The 25386-nt window shown below is 38.8% G+C and overlaps 1 protein-coding gene across 10 annotated transcripts in view; it reads left to right on the forward strand.

Annotated features, from left to right (window-relative positions):
• Window positions 1–25386, forward strand: part of LOC131439308 (epsin-1) — a 44505-nt gene that overhangs the window by 3667 nt on the left and 15452 nt on the right. For 2 of the 10 annotated variants that reach the window (XR_009231099.1, XR_009231100.1), the window contains exons 1-10: window positions 9238–9735; window positions 18044–18504; window positions 18855–18937; window positions 19019–19480; window positions 19542–19747; window positions 19815–19968; window positions 20033–20308; window positions 20370–20504; window positions 20579–20708; window positions 20771–21033. Coding sequence is in view for 8 of the 10 variants with exons in the window: in XM_058610183.1 (XP_058466166.1) it covers window position 18504; window positions 18855–18937; window positions 19019–19480; window positions 19542–19747; window positions 19815–19968; window positions 20033–20308; window positions 20370–20504; window positions 20579–20708; window positions 20771–21033 (1710 nt within the window). In the remaining 2 variants the exon portion in view is untranslated. Of the gene's footprint in view, window positions 1–9237; window positions 9736–18043; window positions 18505–18854; window positions 18938–19018; window positions 19481–19541; window positions 19748–19814; window positions 19969–20032; window positions 20309–20369; window positions 20505–20578; window positions 20709–20770; window positions 21034–25386 lie in introns of those variants that run through there. The other 8 variants (XM_058610183.1, XM_058610182.1, XM_058610181.1 and 5 more) reach the window with 7 other exon arrangements.

The raw sequence follows: 25386 nt of genomic DNA on the forward strand, positions 1-25386 counted from the left end.
CCAGTTTTATAAAGAGTTGGATGCAATTCAATTCGCAAAAGAAAACAATAATGTGCCTTATGTGGAGCACGAAAACATTAAGTACAACATTCCAGTATATATGGAAGATAGTGCTATAGAAGTGCGTGTGCATGATCTTCACTCAAGCGTCACCGATTCTTATATTCGCAAAACTATGTCCCAATACGGAGTGATTCTCTCTATCGCAAAAGTAAGGAGAAAAAACTTATTCCCCGGTATTCTAAATGGCGTACGTTTATTACGCATACACTTGAAGAGGACTATACCTTCTTATGTGATTTTCGGTCAAGATACAAGAATTCCGTGCAAATCACTTGTTACCTATGACAATCAGATGGCCACATGTCAATATTACCAAAAAGCTGTTCACTACGGTAAGCCATGTGATAAACTGGACAAGGAGACAACTACACCAAAGGACAACGGTACTTCCTTCACACCAATCCTAAGCAACCCCAGTACACCTATGACAGTCACCCTTCAAAGAAACCATCTAACGTATCCCCTATAGAACAAAGTACACCAGCTGCAGTTAACAACTTACCCTCCAACCAACCAGCAATTGCAACCAATGTACAACAAGGTGCATCTACAGCAACTAGCAACGAAAAGAAGACAGAAATCGACAACAATACCATCGATGCGGCAATGGATGACGAGACGAACCACGAACGAAGTTCCCTGGAAATGGAAGCTCCTGTCCCCCTAGAAAAAGGGTGACAACGAGATCCAACTCAAAAAAAAAATTTATTTAAAAAATCGGCTCAATCGGCCACGTAAAGCTTGTACGCAAATAGTCCAGAATAAAAATGTCTTTTAAATAAAAAAAAACAACCTGATGATGCGATATTTTTTGAGATTATCTACATTCAACCACTTCGAATGACGGCAATTGACTGCATAGGTCATTCACGATTTCGCCTGGGTTGGCGGTTCAATGCATACGGCCCTGGTCTTACAAGCCAGTTGTCATATGTTCGAGCCCCGACCTGGAAGGATTTATAGTATCAGTAGGATCGTAGTACTAGCCATGTAATGATTCTGTACGCTAAGAATCGGCTGCGAAGTCTGTTAAAACAGAAAGACCAAATTCCACAAAAGGAATGTAATACCAAGACTTTGCTTTGATGTTTGTGTCATCCTTGCTTTGACTCGTGAAGAACAGAAAAGTCTTCCTAACGCGCAACAAAACTATTCCAATTTGTAGGTCATAGTTGATGGTCTACATATTAACATAGGCGGTTTCTGGTTTCTTGTTACGGAAGAAACGGTCAGAACTCCAGAATGGATGGAACGCATGCGATTCTTTCATGTATCGGTGCGTTGTCTCGAAAACACGTTTTTTTCAGTTATCACATTTATACTTGCTGTCGTTGGTGTTTTTCCGTTTTCATGGCCTTTCCGCCCGGATAATCTATAATGTATAATAATTTCCAACTGAAACCAACAGTCCAAGTACGAATCTAATCACCATAACCGAAAACGCTTCCGAAGTGTACTCGCGTTCTTCTTTTTAGTCCTGAATATGAATATTCACCACTCAGCAGCAGGATTCACTGTTTTTTCAAGAACGAAAATCAGTATGCCTTTCTCATATAGAAGGGTTATGCAATCACTGCGAAAACCGAACTATAATTTGAAGTGATGAGAACTCTGTGGAACTTTGTTCAATACTGTTCTTAAATATAGGGCTTGTCTGCTGGACAGATTAAATCAGTGGTTCCCAAACTTTTTTGGTCGAATGCCCACTTTACATACATTATTATTCCTACTACCCACCAAAATTAAGAAGAAGGGTAAGAAAACAGACAACAGCGAGACATCATATCTAACATATCATTGCCGAGCCGGTGGGTCAAAGAGAGATTCGATTGGTATGATTGATAGGTGTTTGATTACTGACTGTCATATGTCAAGTTTTTTTTCACTGGCGAGTCTTTTTAGTTGTGTTTTATCACATCCGAAGTAGTTCAATTGGTAGAACGATTTCCCCGGATCGAAGAAGGTTGTGAATTAAGAACTGTCTTCGGGAATTGATTTCACTCGGTTTCGTATTTCGTTATTTTCATTTTGTCAGTCATGTTTCTAGTCTGTTTTTTCGATGGGAAATGCATCAAAGCTGAATATTGGGTACGTTACCATGCAAAGTGTGACTTTGGCATATGTGGCCACGACTGTGTATTTTTCCTATCTGCGGAAAAGCTTTTCTAAAAATTTGGTGTAAGATTAAGACAAAAATAACTGGTAGTTTCATACAACCTAGTTTTCACAACTAATTCCACATCATCCGACATAACAGCTAAACGTCAGTAACTTAAATTTGCAAATCACTTCACTTATAATGTATGTGGTGCAAACGTTGAATAACTTTGACTTCGTAATTGAGTCGATCTTCACATCTTTACAAACAGGGATATCTATATTTAAGATACAGTCAAAAATCAGTTCGGGTTTACATCTCATCCAAGTCAGTCGACAAACAAAACCGCTTACGTTGGGGACAGAAGAAACCAAGTACAGTATTGTGTAGTGAACAATAGACCTCGAAAATGAGTGAACCAAACGAACAGAAGCTACCGTCGGTACGAAAGAATACAATTATTGTTGACTTCAGACAGTGCAAAATTCGACCTTCGATACGAGAACTTGAAGGTTTGCTTAAGGAGCAAATGAATCTTGACATTAAACGTGTGCATTTACTCCAATGCAATAAGACCAATAATGTTGTTTATATCCAGTTCTATAAAGAGTTGGATGCAATTCAATTCGCTAAAGACAATAATAATGTGCACTATGTGGAGCATGAAAATATCAAGTACAACATTCCAGTATATATGGAAGATAGTGCTATAGAAGTGCGTGTGCATGATCTTCCCTCAAGCGTCAACGGTTCTTATATTCGCAAAACTATGTCCCAATACGGAGAGATTCTCTCTATCGAAGATGAAAAGTGGAGGAATTTTTTCCCCGGTATTCTAAATGGCGTACGTTTGTTACGCATGCGCTTGAGGAGGCCTATACCTTCTTATGTGACATTCGGTCAGGATACAAGAATACCGTGCAAATCACTTGTTACCTATGACAATCAGATGGCCACGTGTCAACATTGCCAAAAAGCTGTTCACTACGGTAAGCCATGTGATAAACCGGACAAGGAGACAACTATACCAAAGGACAACGGTGCTTCCTTCACACCAACCCCAAGCAACCCCAGTACACCTGTGACAGTCACCAACAACAGCGAAGTATCCCCTTCGACGAAACCATCCAACGTAACCCCTATAGAACAAAGTACACCAGCTGCAGTTAACAACTTACCATCCAACCAACCAGCAACTGCAAACAATGTACAACAATGCGCATCTATAGCAACTAGCCACGAAATCAACAACAATACCACCGATGCGGCAATGGATGACGAGACGAACAACGAACGAAGTGCCCCTCTATCCTCGCAGGAGGAAAATGGAAGCTCCTCTCCCCCTAGAAAAAGGGTGACAACGAGATCCAATACAAAAAAAATCTTTTATTTAAAAACTCAGCTAAATCGGCCACGTAAAGCTTGTACGCAAATAGGCCTGAATAAAATATCTTTTAAATAAAAAAAAAAATACAGTCAAAAATAAAGTCACTGAGAGAACTTTAAATGAGCGCAGTATTTCTAAAGATCTCCATCTTTAGTCTGTCGATGGACGAGATACGGATTGTGTAAACTTTTCATGTTGCGTTTGAACTTCAAAAGTGCACGTGAAGCTTTAAAGTTTTTGATTAAATTAAATGACCCGCTTTGCGATTGAAAGTTGATTTTGTTTTTATGTTTACTGTTTCATTTCGATATTTGCTTCTTGATTTTTGAGATGGCGTCGAAGCAAGAGTAGCAACGTGTCAAAATTTTGCTCGTCCATCACGAAAATCCAAACTACTCGCACACATAGTAGTCTAAATTGAATGATGCGGAAAAACTGGAGGGGTTGAAATCGAATGCCGAATTTAGCGAAATTATCGGAAAGAGTGACTCCAACTTCTCGATCGGAACTCCAACTTCTTCATCCAAGATTTCGCAAACAAACTGGGTCTAGAACCGTGCATCGGTGTCAGCAGGACTGTCGACTTACAAGAATGAGATAACATACAAATCATGCAATTAACAAATCAAGTTATACATACAGGCTAGGATGATGAAACCTACATGAAGACTTTCAGATTTTTAGGGACTTCCTGAACAGGAATATTCAACGACTACTGAAAGAGAGATTTTCAAATACCTCGAGGCAAATAAATATTGCGTATGACGAGCTATCAGTTCTAGATGACTAGATGAGCCACATTCATTACATCAAATGATGTCAAAACGTACCAAATTTTGGTCTCGTGATTCGCGAACAAACCCTAAATAACTATGTAGAGTTTCAATTCCCTTGAAAATTGTTTCAAACGCTAACGCTAACTCATAGATCTTGTTTGCAGCGTTAGCGTAATAATTTTACTTTATTTTTATCGTTAGCAGAATAATCTTACTTTATATTTTACCGTTCAATAGTTTCCTGTTCCGGAAGTTATGAAAATAGTGGTCGAAAGTTCTAAAATGGAACTCAATTAAATGACCCCGAAATTGTTAGGTCGTTTTTTTTTTTCACAAAACGAGATTTAAATGAGCCGGAACTGGAACCGGAATTCAGATCCAAATGAAATTCAGGAATTTTGTATAAGACTGTAAGACCTTTCATTTGAATCTAAGTTTGTAAAAATCGGTTCAACCATCTCCAAAAAAAGTGAGTGACAATATTTGTCACACGCACATCCATACACACAGACATTTGATCAGTTCGTCGAGCTGAGTCGAATGGTATATAACATTCGGCCCTCCGGGCTTCGGTTAAAAAGTCGGTTTCGCAGTGATTGTATAACCTTTCTATATGAGATAGTGAATAAGGTAAAACTTTCGTATGGTTACTCTTCGCAGGGACTGTTTTTCTTATCAAAATTTAAAGGTGCTATCACATAATCACACATGCAAGAAATATTCGGGACTGTTCAAGAAACTAAGCCTCATGGATTGATGGCCAATCGAGCCGACTTTGTCTATACTGGTCCCTTGTCTAATATTTCAAGACGGAGCTCACGCCGAGTTCTTAGATATGACTGGGCCGATATTGATAAACTTCGATTCAAATGAAAGATGTTATGTTTCTACACCAAACTCCTGATCCGGATAAAAGATCTGACATTCTGTTTCGGGATCACGAGGTGACGAGGGTTTAAACTTTCAATCTTAAAGGTTCAAAAAATCTCCTAAATTGGGCGTTAAGCTACATAGCCAAAAATATTTACAGGTGACGCAAATCCACATGATACAATTCATAAGAACGTAATTCGTAAAATTACTGAGTTGTAGACTGAAGAATAGTTCAAAAAGTATCAAACATACCACGCTTTTCCAGCAAACGTGTTTCGGAACCTAATAATATGTCAGAGTGTGTTAGATATGTGTCAGATTTACTCTAAAAATAGAATTTTTGAAGCTCGCATATGTCGGTCTCAGAAGATGTAAATTTACACGAATTTTTCTAGGGGTGTAGCTCAATTTGTAATTTATGTTTAACGTTCGTATATTTTTCTAACGAAAAACATTATATTTCATTATATTCCAGTGCGTAACAGTGAATAAAAAACAAAAGCAGATAGTTTTATCAATGACTGAATGAAAATATTGGAGAAGCCAAATGAAGGAATGAACTCACAGAACCAATTATTTTTTTTGATGATACGCTCAGAGACAGGACCTGCGTTCTTATGCAATCCGTGCATACGCGTTACCATTTCTCCACCCTAAGCTGTGATAGACACGGCTCTACCACAAGACTGGTTCTGGTAAGCGTACATTGAACATGGTCTAAATAAGAGGCTCCCAAACTATTTTGGGTCATGGACCCCTTTACTAAAATTAACTTAGGCCTCAGACCGCCATCAACAAATTCCTTTGAAAATTCAATTTCTTGCTTTTTTAATATTGATGTAAAATACTTCCCAATTTCTGCGGATGGTCAAACAAACACAACTTTTTTAACGTAAATATTTCAAATAACAACTTATATCAAACAATAGGGGGTCGATTTCTAGAAATCGTTGACCCCCATAGTCAGTTTACGTTTACGTCGACCCCCGCAAAATGGATATCGATCCAAAAGGGTCTATATCGAACAATTTAGGAACCCTTGGTCTAAATCCAAGCAGCCTCACGACCGGTATCATATATCCAAACATCTCTGTTCAGACAACAAAAACTAGTCTTCTCGCTCTCTGCCTGTTCTTCCGCTCAACCAACCACTGGATAGAAGAGTAGAGTTCAATTATGTAATGTAATGATCAGAATGTACTGTAGAAAATCGAGAAAATCGGGAAAACCGGAAAAAAGTCGGGAATTTGGTTTCACTGGGAGAAACCGGGAAAAACCGGGAATTATATTGCAAAACCGGGAAAAATATTACTAGCCGCAATCTGTGTAACGGTTTTCAGCACCATGGTTTTCCTGATTCAACAAGTGAAAAGTAGGAAGCAGTACTCAATTTTGCGATTGAGCGAGAAGTGTAGAAACAGCAATTTTCAATCAATATGAAAACAGTGCTTTCTTAGTTGTTTTCTAAAACAGCACAATGAAAGCTCATAATGAAAATAATGGAATTAAATATACAAAACACTTGAATTTATCAAAAATTCTTTGGAGCTTTTATGTTTTTAAGTTTGCTAATGATTGCCCTAGTTTCATCATGTTTTGTCTCAGTAATGTGATCTTAAAACAATACATGTGTTATGCTTATAATTTTTTGAGATGTTGATTTCAACAGAACTCACAAAATTGAAGAAGTTGTCGACTTCGACCTTATCCATCGTTTACAGGGAGTATTTGACTCCTTCTTGAAGAGCTGAAACGGGATTCTGAGGACTTGTAAAGAACCTTAGAAAGGTTTAGAATATGGTTTGATTCGTTCATAGATGAATTCCTTCGTAGCATCACAAGAATGTTGATATCGATGTCGATGAAGGAACAGTTGAAGTTTGTTGATGATAGGAGTGTTCTGAGGTGACAGAACATAGAACTAATTCAATTAATCAATACTTTATTTGAAATTCTAAATGTTGTTAATAGATGGTAGCGTACTACAAATGTGACATTGATCTTCTAGAACCAGATCAATCGTAAAATGGTTTCTTGTAGGAGATAAACTAGTTGGGCTATTTGGAAATAAAACTGGTTAAAAAGCAGCGAAGAGTTCATTATGAAGATCTCGTTTTTCTATTGTAGTTATTTTACTGGGTACTCCACGAGAGGTGCTTCAACCATAATTTAAAACCCTATTGAGAAAAGAAAATAGATCTTGTGCGTTTTTGCAAATCTCCCGATCAACATATGGTATCTGAATTATTTCTCTGTTTGATACTTGTTAGAAAATTTTGATATTTTAACTACTAAGGAGACCCGACTTATATCAGCACTTGCTACTAAAACATCTTTTTGTTATAAACTTGTTACGGCTTGTTGATCGGGATTTCTCACTATGATTCGGGGAGTCAAACTTATTTTAATGACGAAGCATTGAATAATAATTCAATAACCGATGTGTTGAAAAGTGCATCTCATGTGCATCAGATTAGAAAGTAAAAAGGAACCTGAAAAACGACAGCCCAACATCAGGTGGCTTGGTGGAAATCTTCAATTGATTCGATTTGACCAGAATCAATCCAAAATACAAAACGGAAGTCAATCGTTATTAGTCATAACCAAGCGTCACATTTGCAGCAATGAAATACGACTGCAGAGTATTTTTATCCATCGAAGCCCGGCAAAATGAAACAATGTGGATCGAGAAGACGGTTGCTATTTGCTTGATTCGACGCTCGAATATCAGTTTCTTCTTTGCTGTCTGTTGACTTTTGATAACGATAAGATAAATTTCATGATAGTGACTAACCGAGGACATCAGGTGGAAACCGACTTCACACCAAGCACTACGATTTTATAGTTTATAAGAAATTGACGTAGTGAAGTGTAAAAAAAACACAACCATCGATAGTGGCTCTTCGATAGTGCCATCGTTTCCCCCCCTTAGTGTTTCAAGTATAGAACAGTAAGGATAATCCACTTATAATCGTCTCAGCTCCCTTACGTTAGCGAATATCTTTTGTTGAGGGAGCGAAACGTGAAACCTAGTCACGAGTTGTTTCTAGCAAATACTAGACCATAACCTATCCGCCTTATCGAAGGGCCTTTCGAATGCCACTTCCGATCGGTTATTACACCATTGACGAGTCTGTAAAATTGACCACTCATTGTGCCTTTTGTCATATCGATTTTCGCCCACATCAAAGACGAAATCGATACCGCATTGGTTATATTTTTTTGCTTTTTGCGGAATGCGTCTAAATGCGCCAGCCACCCCCATAAGTGTGACAGTGGAAGTTCATGCTGGCTCAGCCAATTACAAGTACGAACATTCAATTAAGTGATGCCAGACTGTCACTTCGTTCGAACGGGGTTCTTTCCAACCATTCCAATTATATCGGAAGTTGCATTTTTGGTATTTGAAATGGAAACAATCTAGATCAGATGTTTTAAGAAAATGTCTACTGGAATATTGTAAATCTGTTGGTATAACAAAAATGAGGAGGTTTCATGCCTGCTGAAGAAAGAGATTAGAAAATGTCAGTTTTAGTAGGCTTTTCTCTGGTCCTAATAAACTAATCATTAAATCGAAAAGTACCTAGAATGTAAAACTGTAACTATTTTGCTTAGAAAGAATTTTTCGTTTCTTCGCATTTTTTCGATCTGGCATCTCTTCACACATTGCAAAACGTGCACATATCGTCATTAGTTCGACAAACGCAGCATTTGTGGGACTTCTTTCGCCATAGGCGATAGCAAGTGTGCCTTCAGTTCGCTCCGCAACGAAGAAAATTGCGACACTATTCGTAACTGCATTATGAGTGTTTGCATCTATTCGATTTATTTTTTCAATGATATTTGAATATTTGCACACTTTCGCAATTCGGTTGAATTTTATCAATTTGTTTTGTGTGTTATGTTCAATCATTTCACACGGATCTGTTAATTCTAAATTTTCTGGTTAAGTCACTAAAACAATACTTTACGTTATGCAATCTGCTTTGGCTGTAGCGAAGACACGCCAAATCCGAAGGTGTTTCAAACAGCCCGCCACTAATTGGATTTGCTATGCGGCACCGGACAAGGCCGTTTTTTCCGCCACGGTCCAACCTTGCCAGTCCGATTTGACCTATCCAACGGGACGCTTTTGGTTTTCCCGTGCGGTCGATTGCCTAATCTTAAATTGAGGTCGCAAAAATCGCCATCGATCGGATCGTGCAAATCGAATCCAGTTGTCTGTGCCGGAGTGATGGTTGTTTCTGTGATGAAAGATCATGTGATTTAATTTGATAATTAGTTGAAAAAAAAATACACAAAAGGTTGAGCAGGAAACAAAAAGTGCCAAAGACACATTCCGTTCGAACGGAAAGATATTTTTGAATATTTGAGTGCAGAAAAGTAGGGCACAAAAGATAACATCCAGTTTGTTTTGTTTACGCCGATGCCTTACAGTTACGCGTTCTTATCGACGTTCGGCTTATTGTTGTGCACTGACGTGATAAAAGTGTGAACGAGAAACTCCAACAGCTTTCATCTCGTACCATTATATACCTGTGAGTTGACCGAAATAATTATCGCGGAATAATTATAGATTAATTATTTTCCGCAAAATGCTGAATTCATGAACGCTTGTGCTATACGCTAGAACTGATTTGTATCTCCATAACTCGCTCCAAATTTCCAAATATGCTGTCAGAAAGTGACATTATTTATTTTATTTGAGTATAATATTTAATATTCCTAATGCAAATTGTGAGGCTTGGGAACTTGTTGGAAATCTCAAAGTAATATCCAAGTAAGTTCTAAATCGTTGGTCTTGAGAAAGAACCCACTCATAAATGACTCTCCCTTGTTTGGGTACCTTTATTTCCTGGAAAGGAAAAGTGAATAATTTGGCCAAAATTGGTGCACTTGATGAGAATTGTATAGCACCTCCAGTTGAAAAACACTTCGCATATTGTTCAGACTGTTTGTTCAACCATTATAAGCTGGATACACAGTTTTAGCGAATCGGGCTTACTGAAGATGTTCGTGCTTGTGAAAATGCATCCACAATAGAAATGTGAAGTATAATCTAGTAGCCACCTTCCAAGCCTGATGTCCCGCCGTGAAGGCACTGTTTTCTGTTCCATGTCGTAAAAGGCCACTAAAACGGGCTAAGCTCGCAAGTCAAAGTGTATTTCCGTGCCGATGACTGAATGGCAACAGGAGCCTGAAAAATGTAGTCGTAAACAAAAAAATTTGTGGGTTTCACCCTTGCGAAGCACCAAACTTCCTCGTCACAGTAAGACTGACTGATTGAAGGGATATACAGAAAGTATGTCCTTTTTTTCGGAATATTTGCCGTATCACCGGTATTCGCCGAGCAATGACTTCATATTCATATTATACAAGGTGGCAAGTGACTGGGAATAACGGGAAAAAATCGGGAGAAATTCGGGAATTCTAGTGAAAAACCGGGAAGAATATTACTAGTTCAAATATGAGTATCAGTTGTTAGCATCATAATTTTTTTGATGTGGAACACATCTTTATTTTCTATATAGGGGTGCAAATTAGAAACTCAAGGAAAAATACACGTAGAAATGTGGTCAGGTTTTAAACACTCACAGCTCAGTATATTTTGTATCAATTATTAATATTATTTCATCGTTTGATTGGAAATATTTCTAAGATTCGATTTGAATGTATCAAGCCACGTATTTTCAATTATAAATGATTGAAATTTTGATTAGTAGCGAGCAGTGTCCTATTTTGTCTGCTAAAAATCTCCGGCATATCGGATTTCCCTGCCATAGACGACGGTTTTGAAGGAGTAAGCGGTATATCAAAGGGAAAGCATCGCTGATTGGTCAATGGATGCAAAAGCGAAGCTGTTGGAAGCACGCGAATCTATAAATAGAAGCAAAATTATAGCTAACGTTTCAGTCCTACGCGTAGCATGCCAGAGGTAGGTTGTTGCTAGACAGCAAGACAAAAAGTGCCATAAAACGATTTGAAGCTTTTATTGGTATGCACGCTCGGATGAAATTCCATGTTATATCGTTTCGCCTGAGAAATCGACAACTACCTCAGGGTAAATGTTGAGTGCGTAAGATTAATTTCTAATTTATATAAGATGGACTCGATTGATAATGAGACGAAGACGAGAGATGAGACGATTAATCGCTTCAACTGAAATCGCAGAATGGTAGAGAAACTTAATGCTATAGAAATAACTGCTTGCTTACAAAACTTGAATACACGCTTGACGAAGAGCAGGTTTCAAAGTCCGTATCGCAAGTATGTACAAAGATATAATTGCATACATTTGGGATATTGGTGTAATTTCGTCGGCTATAAAACAAACAATTTTCGGTGTTGGTTCCCAATCAAGATAAATCTAGACAGACTTTCGTGCAATTGCGGATTCAAAAGTGTGACGATTGATTGAACTGTTTGATTGTAGATCATTAGAAATTTTGGTTGCCTTATTCCACATCAATGGCTCGAACAACCCCATGGGGCTGATCTTTGTAGTTTTTCAATTTCATTGGAAATTGAGCCAACGCCCCATGTTTCGCTTTAAAAGCAGCTTTAAATCAATCAGGAAGCATCGGAGTTCTCTTAGTTGTTATCAATAACAGCACAATGATAGCTCATTTTGAAAAATAATGTGGATTTTTATTCAATTTTTCAATAAGTATTCAACACACTTGCAAAATAGATGGCAAAATCTCAAGGAAACATCGAGAAAATTTTAAATAAAATTATTTAAAATTCTTAGCAGCCTTCACGTCTTTAAGATTGCTAATGATGATCATCTTGAGGCAATACTTGTGTTTGCACATATTTGTGTGAGATTTCAATAGGACTCATAAAATTGAAAAACTATTCCATAGTGGGATCACAAGAACGTTGATATGAATGTAGATGAAGGAGAATTGATTGTAATTTGAGCTTTTGGAATTGATAGACTACTAACTTTAATAATATAATGATTTAAATTATGTTTGGACTTGGAAAAAATCTCAAAATTCCAGAAAGTCGAGTTAAAAAAAATTATGGTACTAAATCTCGACGTTTCGTCAATTCTAAGACTTTGGGCATAAAAAAAATACGGATGTGTAATGTCAGAGACATAACTGGATGTCGTGAATACGAATAAACTTGACACTCTTTCTTTATACTTCCGATTATCAATTAGTTGATCTATTGTGAGAATTGGGCAAGCTTTCCCCTTCACAACTAGAATCTGAAACGATACACCTAAACTAAAGTACAGATTAGTTACATTGAACATTCTGACATACAATTAATTATTACCAAATAACCAGTATAGTTCTTTTATGATAATATATGGAGAGTGACGAGTTGAGCTCGAATCTATTCTGAGTCGGTGCTATGCATTTTATATCAGCAGAAAATTCTACTACAAACTACAACTCGTTGAAAAATGGGCCGTATACAGTATAGTGATGAAAAATTTCACATAATTCTTTGGGTATACAATTACGGTTCTAAATAACAACATATAAAATTTTGATGTCGATTATTACATTTTGGATTTAAATATTACAGTGAAAGAAACTATCACAGGCCAGTACCGGATTAATTACTGGAATTCAGAAGGGCCAAATTATGTAATCCTTAAAGATATTAAACACTGTTTGGATATAAACGGGTTCGAACACTGTTGCGAATTTGGCACTGCAAAAACTGCACAAAGCTAATCAAATTCTCTCAGTTTTGCACTACACTACACGAGCTGAATTGAGCGCAATGATTAGTACAACAACTCTTCTGAAGACAACTTTTCCGTAGAACGTTTCACAAAAAAGTTAGAACAAAAAAAGTGAATTTTCAGGAGCCACCCTACTTTTATTCGGGAAAATTGATGTAACTCGATCAAATGAAAAGCTAGAGAGGTGCTTTTTTCAGTAAAGTTGCTCAACATAAAATTTTCTACAACTTTATTGTACAACAAAATCATTTTTGAGTTCAATTAAGAAAGTTAGATTCCAGATTTCAATCTAAATGAGGACCACCCTAGTAACATTTTTCATCAAAAGGAGCGCCATTTGATTACAAACAACTTTTGTGAAGACACCAACTACAAAAAACTAATATTTAATAGTGAAAATATTTTTGTCACGCTAATTTCCCGTTTCGGACCATAGTGCACTAATGGTTTTAATTACCGATTTACAACGAAGCAATCTTTATACTTCTTTGGATAAAATTTGGAGCCATTAGAAGGGCTGATTTTGCATAACGTTCCCCCTCCCATTGTTGTCCATTTTTCGTTGCATTTTGCTACAATGCAAACGACCAGTAGCAGGATGATGCAATCGATCTTTTTTGAAGGGAAACTGGCACGACCTGAGCGTTTCACGCTTTATACTTGGTTTATTCTTACTAATGTTGGTGGGAGAAATTCATCTCGACATCCAGTTCTTCTGAAGTACTAGAAGAAATGAATAACCTTTTATACTCTAAACTGATATGTGCTTGACTACCTCAAAATCGTCGTCCGGGTGCGAAAAAAGGCAAGCAAATGTGATGAATTTTCCTCATTATTTCCAAAAGTTTTAGTTCATCTGAGGGTATCGGTCATTGAAAAGACGTGCTATAATTTAAACAGCGTATGGCCGTATCACAATTTATTGGACCATGGCCGAAATCCTGACAATGACAATATTGTGTTAGATTCGCTGTGCCATCATGCCGTTTATAATTTTCCCACCGAACTGAGGAACAAAGAGAGCACTGTACAAAATGCTTTGAATTTGCAGGCATAGATATTTGTTGGTTTTCCAGATTGCCAAGCGTTCGGGATTGTTGCTCCTTATTGATTTATTTTCAATCATATGTCTACCAAAAAATAATAAAAACGTGTGCGCTTGGAAGAAATCGGTTACGTGTTATCAAAACGCCTAGATGACAAGAAAAAAGCTTTATGCTTTTCTTATATGCACTACTAATAATGAATATTTCCTATTTATACATCGAGATGCCCAAAAATAACTTCAATCCTCAATTAGCGAGTCTATTATAATGTTCTTGTTTTGACATGGGATTTCTGTTTAAAGCTTAAATTAAAGTAATATTAAAAAACTAAACAGAGGCGATTTGAGCCTACTCCAAAAACCCGGAATTTTTATCTCGCAAACCGGGATCGGTGATTGCAATTTCTATTCAGGAAATTTCATATATCCCTTAGGTGATTTTTCTTCAATATCGAAAGTCCGATTTAGCTCAAATTTTGCATAGGGACTTTTTTCGAGGTATTTAAGCTTTTGCGCATTACCGCTTTACGAAATTAGAGATGACCCCGAAATATTAGACGATCTGAGTCGAATGATTGCCTTTCTATAGAGATAAACGAAAAATTTTTAATCATATGTCGGATGTATTGAAACTGTCAATTTGTCCACGTGTTACATATCACCAGAGATGCCAGCTAAACAATAGGTTTAGCTAGCAAAAACAAAAAGATCGCGCCAATTTTCAAAAGTTTGTGATTTCTGACGAATGTCTGCAAACAATCGAAGTTTCAAAAGTCCGTGAAAAGTCTTCAGACGAAAAAAGGTATGCAGGTTAGCTACGAAATTCGATAATTTACCGACAAATTTGCAGATTTGGTATCTCTGCATGTCACTGACAACTTTTCACGATTTGTCGAAAAAAAATGGGGTGCCGGTAACCGAAATCGGTAGACATTTTGAAAATTACGAAAAAATACTTTGGTTTCGAAAATTTTAATGGCATCCGGTATTGAATCACGAAATAGATCGATTTCACCTCATAAATATTCACACAGACGCTTGTACTTTTTGTTGCGTTTAAAACAAATTTTAATTGCGTGAAAATCAACACAAAAGTTTTTTATGACTTTTATTTTATAGTATCATAAATTAAAAAGCATCAATCCTTTTTAATTTATGATACTATGAAAAAGTCATAAAAAACTTTTGTGTTGATTTTCACGCATTTAAAATTTGTTTTAAACGCAGCAAAAAGTACAAGCGTCTGTTCGCTTTGGTATTCGGCACAAAAAGAACGTGCTGCTTTTACACACACATGACATTTGTCGGAATGACACTATCTGCTTTCTGTCAAAAGTTACAGTGGGATGCCGGCAACCGAACACCTTCCCCTAATAATTTGATTCTGTACATCGCCAAACGAAACACATCAACTCTCATGCGTCAGGAAATGTATTCAGCAATTCATAACAATATTTTGACTTCTGTGAATAACCTACGATTGAAAACCACTAGAAAAAAGCTTGACGCGTTTCAGCTTTTCTCAACCACGACATTCTTAAGATACACTAAACTCTCTTTTACGCAGTTTTTATGCGTTTTTACGCGACTTTTTTGCACGGATTTCCGAAGTTACGCGGTTTTTATGTGAGATTTCAAAGTTATGCGTTTTTTTTTGTCGTGAATACGACTTACTTTACTATGGGGCGCCTTTTCGAAATTTACCCTGTGATAAGTTTTTGATCGTGAATATCTCCTGTTGTGTCTAATGAATCAACATAATTCTTGCGTACAAGAGCATCCATATAAAAGTTGAGTGGTTCATTTTTCCTACCATTTTCTGAGCAACTGTTCTCGAAACAAGACACACGAGAGCAACATCGAGGACCTGTCGTCTCACTGTTTCCCGTTCTGCGAACAGGAAAGGAATTTTAGCAAAGGGACTGTCCGTACACCGCTGCCAGTAGCAGGTATAAAATAAAATGTGATGTGAGAAATAGCGTCATTTAAGTTAAAGCAGCTACTCTGAACGCAAGAGACACCGTCAGTACGATGGCACCGAAAACCGGTAGAAAGACAGCCAAAAAGTCCAGCAAGGCCCATTCAAAGCACTTTTAAGTGCTAAAGATCATCCTAAAGAACTAGTTGAATTTTGTCGCTTTCCAATCATTTTCTGAGCAACTGTTACCGAAACAAGACACACACGAGAACCATCTCAGATCTCAATATTTTCTACCAAAAGATTCATCAAGATGGAAATTAAAATAATTTGTACCGTCACTAACACATTCAATTACGAACGGCAATGCGAAAGCGAAGGTGATGATGTTGAACACATCTTCATACTAGTATAGGGTCTTGTGAAAATATGCCATGCGAAACAGGGTTGCCATAAATACAGATTAATCTGTATTATTATTATTTTTATTAATATTATTATTATCATTATTAGTATTAAAATTACTCTCGCATACCGAAGATCGTCGATAATTCCAGACCAGGCCATTGCAATGGTCTCGTACTGAAATTTCGAAATGCAATTGTCTCGTACTGATATCTTCGAACTTCATAGCTTCAATAAAAATAAACTACAGCAAATTAAAAAGGAATTGTTTCAAGTTTGGAATAGTTGCTGTTCAATGTAACTAATCTGTACTTTAATGTAGGTGCATCGCTTCAAACTCTTAGTGAAAAAGGAGAAAGCTTGCACAATTCATACAATCAATCAACTAACTGATAGTCGGAAAAGTGATGGGAGCGTGTCAGTTTTTTCGTATTCACGACATCCAGTTATGTCTCTGACATTACCCATCCGCCTTTTTGTTTTGTTTTAGAAATGCATGAAACGTCGAGATCTTGTGCAACCCGATTTTGTTTTTAATTCTCTGACACTTAGATTTTTTCAAAAACCTATTCTTCGAGATTACACCAGCTGCCGAATTCCGGTCACAAAATTTCTTGAAAGAAAAAAAAAATGCAAAGAGATTTCGCCTATTTTCTTTATTTAGAATTCCCGTCAAGTTCAGGAAGAATGTTTTTTGATACTTTAAAAAAGAAAAAGAAAATATTTTTTTCATCACCATTTTTGCGAAACAAATCCAGAAAGATAATTCTCTTAGAGATAAAATTCAGTAAAACTATAAAAAATATTACGTAGCAGCTATAGCGGTATTCTTTGTACATTCTCTGCTCCTGTATACCTACAACTAACTGAATTTTCCTCAGATACATTCATCGTACTTAAGAACGAGCGCCAGCTAGAATCGGGGATGTCTCATCAAGCATTAAAACTCTTTCTTATGGAAATACTATTGCACAAAGAACACGTCCAATGATCATACGTAATAAATTTTTGTTAGTTTTACAGAATTTCATCTCTAAAAGAAAAGAAATTCCTTTCTAAATTTCTATCACAAATATGTTGAAGAAAAAATTATTTTCTTTTTCTTTTTCAAGTATCAAAAAAATTCTTCTTGAACAGAAAACCCTTCCAGATCGAAGGTCGAACATATGGCTACTGGTTTGTAAGACAAGCGTCCTATTCATTTAATCACCAAACCAAAACAAAGAAACGAATTGGCGATACCAGAAGCCAGTAAGATTTGTTAGGTCGAACTTATGCTAAAAATATTATCCTATCGTTTGTATAGTGTGCTTCAACTTGTCATTTAACAAACGGTCCTTTTCAGGACCTTCAATTTGTTGCGCTATTATAAGTTTTTCTTCTTAATCAAATTACTCTCTGACATGTTTTCACTTTTATTACTCTCACGCGAGTTACAAATACATCATCCGTAAAAATGTTGGCCTTGAAAAGTTGGCTTGTAATAAAAGTAAAGAAAGAGCATAATTACGGCTGTAGTCCGGTATACTACAGTTTCCGCCTTTCTCAATACCTTTAGCTATGTATCATTTTAGGAGTCTCTCTTCGAACACGGCAGTTATGTTATTGAGTCATCGCTCGAATGTATTCAACAGCTTTAAACGTATTCATGTCATTTCTCGGTTATGTCTCTGATATTACCCATCCATCCTTTTTTCAACAAACCTTAAACAACTATCACATTTCAGCAGTGCGGATTTTAAACTATTTCTTTTTTTTATCTAATTTCAGTGCTGGGTACAACATTACCAATAGAATTTGTTACATTTTCGATGCTGCTAATAATAGTGTGCAAACATAAGAGCGCTTATTGAAATAGTGGCAATGCTCAGTTGTAACGTCGATTAAAACTTTCTGTAGGCTGAGTGTCTAAGTGTCTACTCTAAAAAAAATTGTTTTCAACTCCTGAAAGATCGTCACGGTCGTGTTTGAAAAGGATCCAATATCTACTTGTAATAAGGCAAACGATCACTTTCCGTAACAACTGAATAAAACAAAAGCCGCTTTTGGAACCAACACAAAACTGTAGCAAATCAATCATACGCATCATTGTCCCTTCCTTCCTACCTACCAACCACGTAATCAGCTCGATCGCCGGTATTTAGAGTAACTGTAACTGAGAGTCAAACTGCATCCGCTCTACCATCATTATTCTTCGAGTAGGCCAAGTAGCAGCAATCATTGAGTCACGAGTAAGTTGTAACATTTTAGTTTTGCTCCAATTCAACTCCCAATGTATTGCTCATCATTCCAAATCCTTTCGATCACACATTGGAAACTGTTTGAAAGTCATTGACGCTAGCTTTAACGACTTAAGCTCGATTCACAACGTTCCGTACGAAAACGGAAACGTAACGTCAGCATTAGTTGAATGCTATTTTCATTGGAGACGTTTACGTTTTATTTGACGTGCGGTACGTGTGAATACGATCACGATGATGACGTACGTTGACATTCCGTTGACGTTGTTGATGTATTGTCTGAATCGTGCTTCAAAGTTAGAATACACAAATTAAACTTGTACGCCTTCCATCTGTTCCAGTGAAACGAAACGATACGCAAATGAACGTGGCCGGCATACGCAGGAACATCAAAAACCTTGCACACAACTATTCCGATGCCCAGGTACTGCCAACCTAATCGAGGCTACGACCGGAAGTCCCATTGTCTAATGTTTTTTTCTTCGTTCTTTTACTTTCATTCAAGATCAAAGTTCGCGAGGCAACCTCCAACGATCCATGGGGTCCCTCGTCGACGATCATGGCGGAGATTGCCGATCTGACGTACAACGTAGTGGCATTCTCGGAAATTATGCAGATGATCTGGAAGCGGACGAACGATCACGGCAAGAACTGGCGCCACGTCTACAAAGCACTACTGCTGCTGGAGTATTTAATTAAAACGGGTACGGAAAAGGTGGCACAACAGTGTAAGGAGAATATTTATGCCATTCAGACACTGAATGATTTCCAGTACATGGAAGAAGGTAAGGATCAGGGAATGCACGTTCGCGAAAAGGCGAAGCAATTGGTCCAGCTGTTGAAGGATGACGAACGGTTGAAAAACGAACGTGCGAGGGCACTGAAAGCCAAGGAACGGTTTGCTCGAACGGCCAGCGGATTCGGGTCGGACGGATCGATCGACGGACCAATACAGAAAGATTCACGTGTTAGTATTCGATTGTGGGAAAGTTGATCGGGTGTTTCTAAAAAGTTTGGTTTTCTTACAGCCGCCTAACTGGGGTGAGGGTGAACCAGTTGGAAAGCCAGCTTCAGATATTGAATTCGTCAGACCACAGACCGTCGGAGAGGAAGAATTACAATTACAACTTGCTATGGCAATGTCTCGGGAAGAAGCCGAACAGGAAGAACAGAAACGAAGGAGTGATGATGTTCGGTTGCAGCTAGCACTCAGTCAGAGTGAACAGGACTTTAAGTATGACCTTTAGTTTAGGCTGTGTGTGTGTTTAACGTTTCGTTCATTGGATACTGTTCTGTTGTAGAAAAGATACTCCCAAACAATCCGACAGTGCCCTGGTCGATTTGCTAGATATTTCATTCGGTGCAACCAGTATCTCCAGTCCACTACATCAACCTGGACCCTCGAATAGCAGTGATCCGTGGGGTTTGCCGGTTGCTGGTGGATCAAGACCACAGGTTACCCTAGACATTTTATCTCAATTTCACTGAATTTAGCCTAAATTCATTCGCCCCTTTTCAGACTACTGATCCTTGGTCAAGAACTTCATCGCCACCGGTCGTAGATCCGTGGTTGAACAGCGCCTCCGCGTTGCCACCACCGACATCTAAGCTTCCAATGATGACTGGTGCGGTTGGCGGCTTAGACGCGTGGGCTCCGGTGCGAACACAATCCCCTTCGGTGACGTCCGGTTCGTCGGTGGAAGGTTGGCTTCAAAATGGTGCAGGAGCAACAGCACCTCTTGCTACTAATGGAAATGTTGATCCATGGTTGAACAAATCGACCAATCCTAGCGCGGTGAGGCGGCGCTTTATTGCACAGACTTAGTCAATGTTGAAATTGTTTTTTTTTTTCGTAGCCTGTGACTGATGCGTGGCAACCAAAACGAACAACACCAGTGCCTACGGCTGATCCCTGGCAGCCAAGTTCAAACAACATAACCAAACAAGATCCTTGGGCGCCAGTGGCTGGAAGTACTGACGGAGCTTTTGCTGTAAGTCACCGATGTGCTCTGTATTGATGCTTCATGATCAAATAACATCAACGATTTTTCTTTTCTTCATCCAGCTACCCGCAACTCGACCGTCTCCCGTGGGAGCCATCACCTCGCCGACCTCAGATCTTGATGAGTTCGACATTATTACTAAGAGAAGCAACACTATCAATAACACTGTGAACAACAATCTAAACAACAACGGTATATCGATGACAGATTGTGAATGGTCCGCTCCGTTCCTAACTCTGTTCCATTGTTTCTAGTAGGTTCCCTATTGGACGATTTGGATCCACTATCGTCGAGCAACACCTCCAGTTCGGCTAGTAATTCAGCATCAGCACCAGCAGCAGCAGCGAAGAAAACTCCAGCATCGTTCCTAGGCGAAAACTCCTCGTTGGTGAATTTGGACAACCTGATCAAGCCCGTCTCGACGACTGCGGGCGGTCCCAGCGGTGCAACAGCCTACAATCCATTCGGGGAATCTGCTCCGGTTCAGAAAAATCTATTCCAACAAAATCAACCCCAGGTAAGATGATGATCCATTTGTTTTGACTTTTCTGTATAGAGGTAGGAAATTTAGAATTCTGAGTAAGAAACCCGTACTAAAAGCGGCCAGGTTTTGAGCATCGTCAGCCACTATCGTGGCTTTCCCTAACAGGGACGATACTTTCGTACCCATTAGTTCGTTCTGCATTTCGCATAGCACAGACGCAAATATTTAAGACCCGGTTAGCGGTTCAATGCATAGTGCGCTGGTCTCACAAGCCAGTTGTTGTATAGTAGAGGTCCGACCAGGAAGGATTCTTAGTGTCAATAGGATCGTACTTCTAGCTATGCAATGATTCTGTACACTAGGAATCGGCTGCTAAGTCTGTTGAAACAGAAAGGCCAAATTCCACAAAAGGAATGTAATGCTAAAGCTTTGCCTTTCATTGCGCTTCACAGAACCAGAATTAATAATTGCTACCAATTTGCTCTCCGTGCGGTTCGTTAAAGATGCAGTGCACAAGTGGATGATTTGTGAATTTATTCTGTGTGACGTTTGTTTGGCACAAGAGACAGTCGTTTTTATCTGAATTCTTGTGATTCTTCTCTTTTGAGGTCTTGATCAATACCGCTCATCACTAAAACTAACAATCGAAATGGTCTTTATCAAGGCATCCTAAAAACTGTACTCGAAAGATTTACAAAAGACTAAAATGATCACAAAAAAAAATTCTAGGTGGGATATTTTTGAAACTTTATTTTTGCAAAGTTGGTTTATTCCTCCTAGGGTGAATGTCCGCTCATTGGGCTCAACACAACCCATCAACTTCTGTGCAACACTTGCGCAAACTTTCTTACACATTTTCATTCACTCTTTTATCAAATCGTTGTCTTTTTGAAAACAATTCACAATCGACCAGAATGTTTCCCCATTGCGCAAAGTTCTAGAGAGTTTGGCGGATTCGCCTCCTTCGGTACAAAACCAACATCGTTAGCTTCGAACCACTCAATAACCGGTTTCGCGCAGTGGCAAGATACCAGATCCCGCCAAAATTGAGCGTCACCATTGTTGGTTCGGAGAAAGTACTACAAGCACTTCTAGAGGCTTTATATATTCAGCTGTATGCAGTTGATGCACCCAGAGATCATCTGCCTCACCTAGAATTACTTGGAAAATTATTAGCCCATTCTTTTTCCGAACCTTCTCCGGAAAGTCCAGGCGGGACATACCGACGAAAACCTCCAGGCCGGGGATCTGCTTGGTGTCCGCTTTAATATTTGCTTATTGGGCGAACGCGACGGATGAATTTACCGTTTTGGCCCTCCTCGTGCAAATCCCTCGTATTTCTCTAATTTTTTAAACTAGCAACACTGCCCATACTCACATATAAGTCCCATATCGATTTTCGTCAATTTTGAGTTCGTTTGAGGAATGAAATCTATCCTCAACATACTGTCTGAAATTGCAATCAAAGTTCAAAGTTGAGTTCAATAATTTCATTTGTTGCAATATTGGAATAGCAAAGGTGTATTATCGATATTTCATGTAATAATACCATGATTTGGAATTAGGTGACACAATGAATCAAAAAAATGGGAAATAAAATTTTTATCGTCTTTTTCTCGACTCGACATGCCGATATGCAAGTATGGGCAGAACACAAGTTGATAAATTATTTATTTTGAATAACAGTTACAATAACCTTGGTTAGTACATGTTGAAGACTTGAGGAATGTAAACAGGAAAAAGGTTGGATATTGAACTGATATTTTCACCTTAGTGCAACTGGATCATACGGAAAGTACAGATTCAAATTTTAACTCCAGTACTTCGAATATAAATCCAATGATTCGCTTGCATCTGGAATGCTTAGGCTTCCGGTGATGCCGACAATTCGGTATGTTCGTTAAGTGGTTCGAATGGAAAGGATTGGGCGGCCAGATGACCGACATAACAAACCTAAGCTTCATACTCTGAACTTGTGTGGGCATTAGAATGGGACAATATTGGGATTTCAGCTCCACCGAGCTTTTCGTGTTCCTTTTCGGACCCATAGAAACTATGTAAATTTTTAGATCGATCTGTGAAACTATACTTTCGCGCTCAAGGTTTAAAGTTTACATGGGATTTAGTTTAGGAAACCTGATTCTTTACAAAAGAAACGTCTGGAGATCACCTTATACTTACCTAACAGTTATAGACCTAGGGTGTCCTTTGCTGTATCAAGCATACGTCTCCACATAACTCGGTCCATGGCTGCTCGTCGCCAGCCACTCAAGGCACGGATGCTTCTTAGATCACCCTCCACTTGATCGATCCATCTTGCTCGCTGCGCTCCTCTTCTTCTTATACCAGTCGGATTAGATTCAAGAACCATTTTCACTGGGCTGTCGTCCGACATCCTTATGACATGCCCAGCCCATTATAGACGTCTGATTTTAGCTGTCCGTACGATGGGTGGTTCTCCTAGCAGCTGTTGCAATTCGTGATTCATACGCCGTCTCCACGTTCCGTCTTCCATCTGCACTCCGCCATAGATGGTCCTCAGTACCTTTCTTTCGAAAACACTGAGGGCGCGTTGGTCCTCTGCCAGCATAGTGCAGGTCTCGTGGCCATAGAGAACAACCGGTCTAATGAGCGTTTTTTAGATGGTCAATTTCGTGCGGTGGCGTAGTTTTCTCGATCGGAGGGTTTTTCTATCATCACTCTATCCATCGTTGCTTTGACCAATCGCGTCAGTTTATCCGGGAAACCGTATTCGTGCATGATCTGCCATAGCTGTTCTCGATCGATTGTGTCGTATGCCGCTTTGAAGTCAATGAATAGGTGATGCGTGGGTACGTTGTATACACGACACTTCTGGAGTACTTGTCTTATCGCGAATATCCGTAGTGGCGCGGGTTCCAGTAAATCCCGCTTGGTATGTCCCTACGAATTCCTTAGCTATTGGTGATAGACGACGGCAAAGGATTTGGGAGAGTACCTTGTAGGCGGCGTTCAGCAATGTGATTGCGCGGTAATTGCCACAGTCTAGCTTATCGCCGTTTTTGTAGACGGGACATACCACTCCATCCATTCATTCCTGCTGTAGAATCTCCTCCTCCCAAATCCTAGAAATCATCCAGTGCAGCGCTCTAGCCAGTGCCTCTCCTCCATGTTTGAGCAGCTCTCCTGGCAACTGGTCATCGCCCGCGGCTTTGTTGTTCCTGAGCTTGCCGATCTCCTCACTTATCTCCGACAGATCAGGGGCTGGGAATCTGTCGTCGGCTGAGCGTGCTGCACCCAGATTGATTCCTGTACCGTTCTCTGTATCTTGTGCTTCGCCATTCAGATGTTCGTCATAGTACTGCTTCCACCTGTCGATCACCTCACGTTCGTTCGTGAGAAGGTTACCACTGGTAGGGTAACAAAGGTATTTTGGCCACTTCATATATTTTGGCCCACCTAACAAACTTTATCGATTTCATCGGATTTTATCGATGTTAAGTAACTCATTTTGCATCAATTTGAAGCTAATCACATTAAATTACCTTTTGCGGAAGGGGTTTTTAAAGATATTACAATATTTGGTGGATATTTTTATAAAGTGGGCCAAAATAAAATCAATCCTAAAGTGGGCCAAAATACCTCTGTTACCCTATCTCTGCACATTTCGGCCTGTGGCGTGAGATCACCTTATAGACTCTAGAAATCAGCACATGTGTTATTTTCGTAGGAACTTCGAAGAAAAAAACCTTTGAAGACCGCAAACCAATCCGACATTTGTAGATACAATTATTAAAGGAAAACTGACACAAGGTCCGAACAAATTATAATTCCTCAATATACCTAGCACAACTGCTGCTAGTAGTTACGCGGTTTTTTCACGCGAATTTCCGAAGTTACCCGGTTTTCTTGATTTGTCTTGGAAATGCATAAAACGTCGATATTAGATTTTATTCCGAATATTTTTTTCAGCCATTTGGGGGTCAAAGGTGCACGACATCCTGGAAAGAGCGACAAATATCATATCATACTGTTTGTATCGGCAGGACTTAGCTCTGGTCGTCACAAGCTCCCACCTCATACCTACCCGGTGTCAAATGATGACTGGTGACTCCTGTTTTTAGCAGAATGAGGAGGTGCGGAGTATTAGCAAGCGGTGGGACAGAGTGCAACTGTTGATAAGGAGCTACCATATTACTATAGATGTCTCGATTATCAACCCACTTTGTGACTCTTACTAATATTCTTAACGTGGGAAGTGTGCAATACGTTCATAAATTTTATATTATTACTAGTAACTATCCTATTGCCCTAAGCTTTGGATGATGAACTACAGGGCGCGTATCTTCGCTTGTTATTCAGAATAAGGGCGATTATGTCATCTGGATTGATCACGGAGTGGACATG

The sequence above is a fragment of the Malaya genurostris genome, chromosome 3 (assembly GCF_030247185.1).
Source record: "Malaya genurostris strain Urasoe2022 chromosome 3, Malgen_1.1, whole genome shotgun sequence".
NCBI classification, from domain to species: domain Eukaryota; kingdom Metazoa; phylum Arthropoda; class Insecta; order Diptera; family Culicidae; genus Malaya; species Malaya genurostris.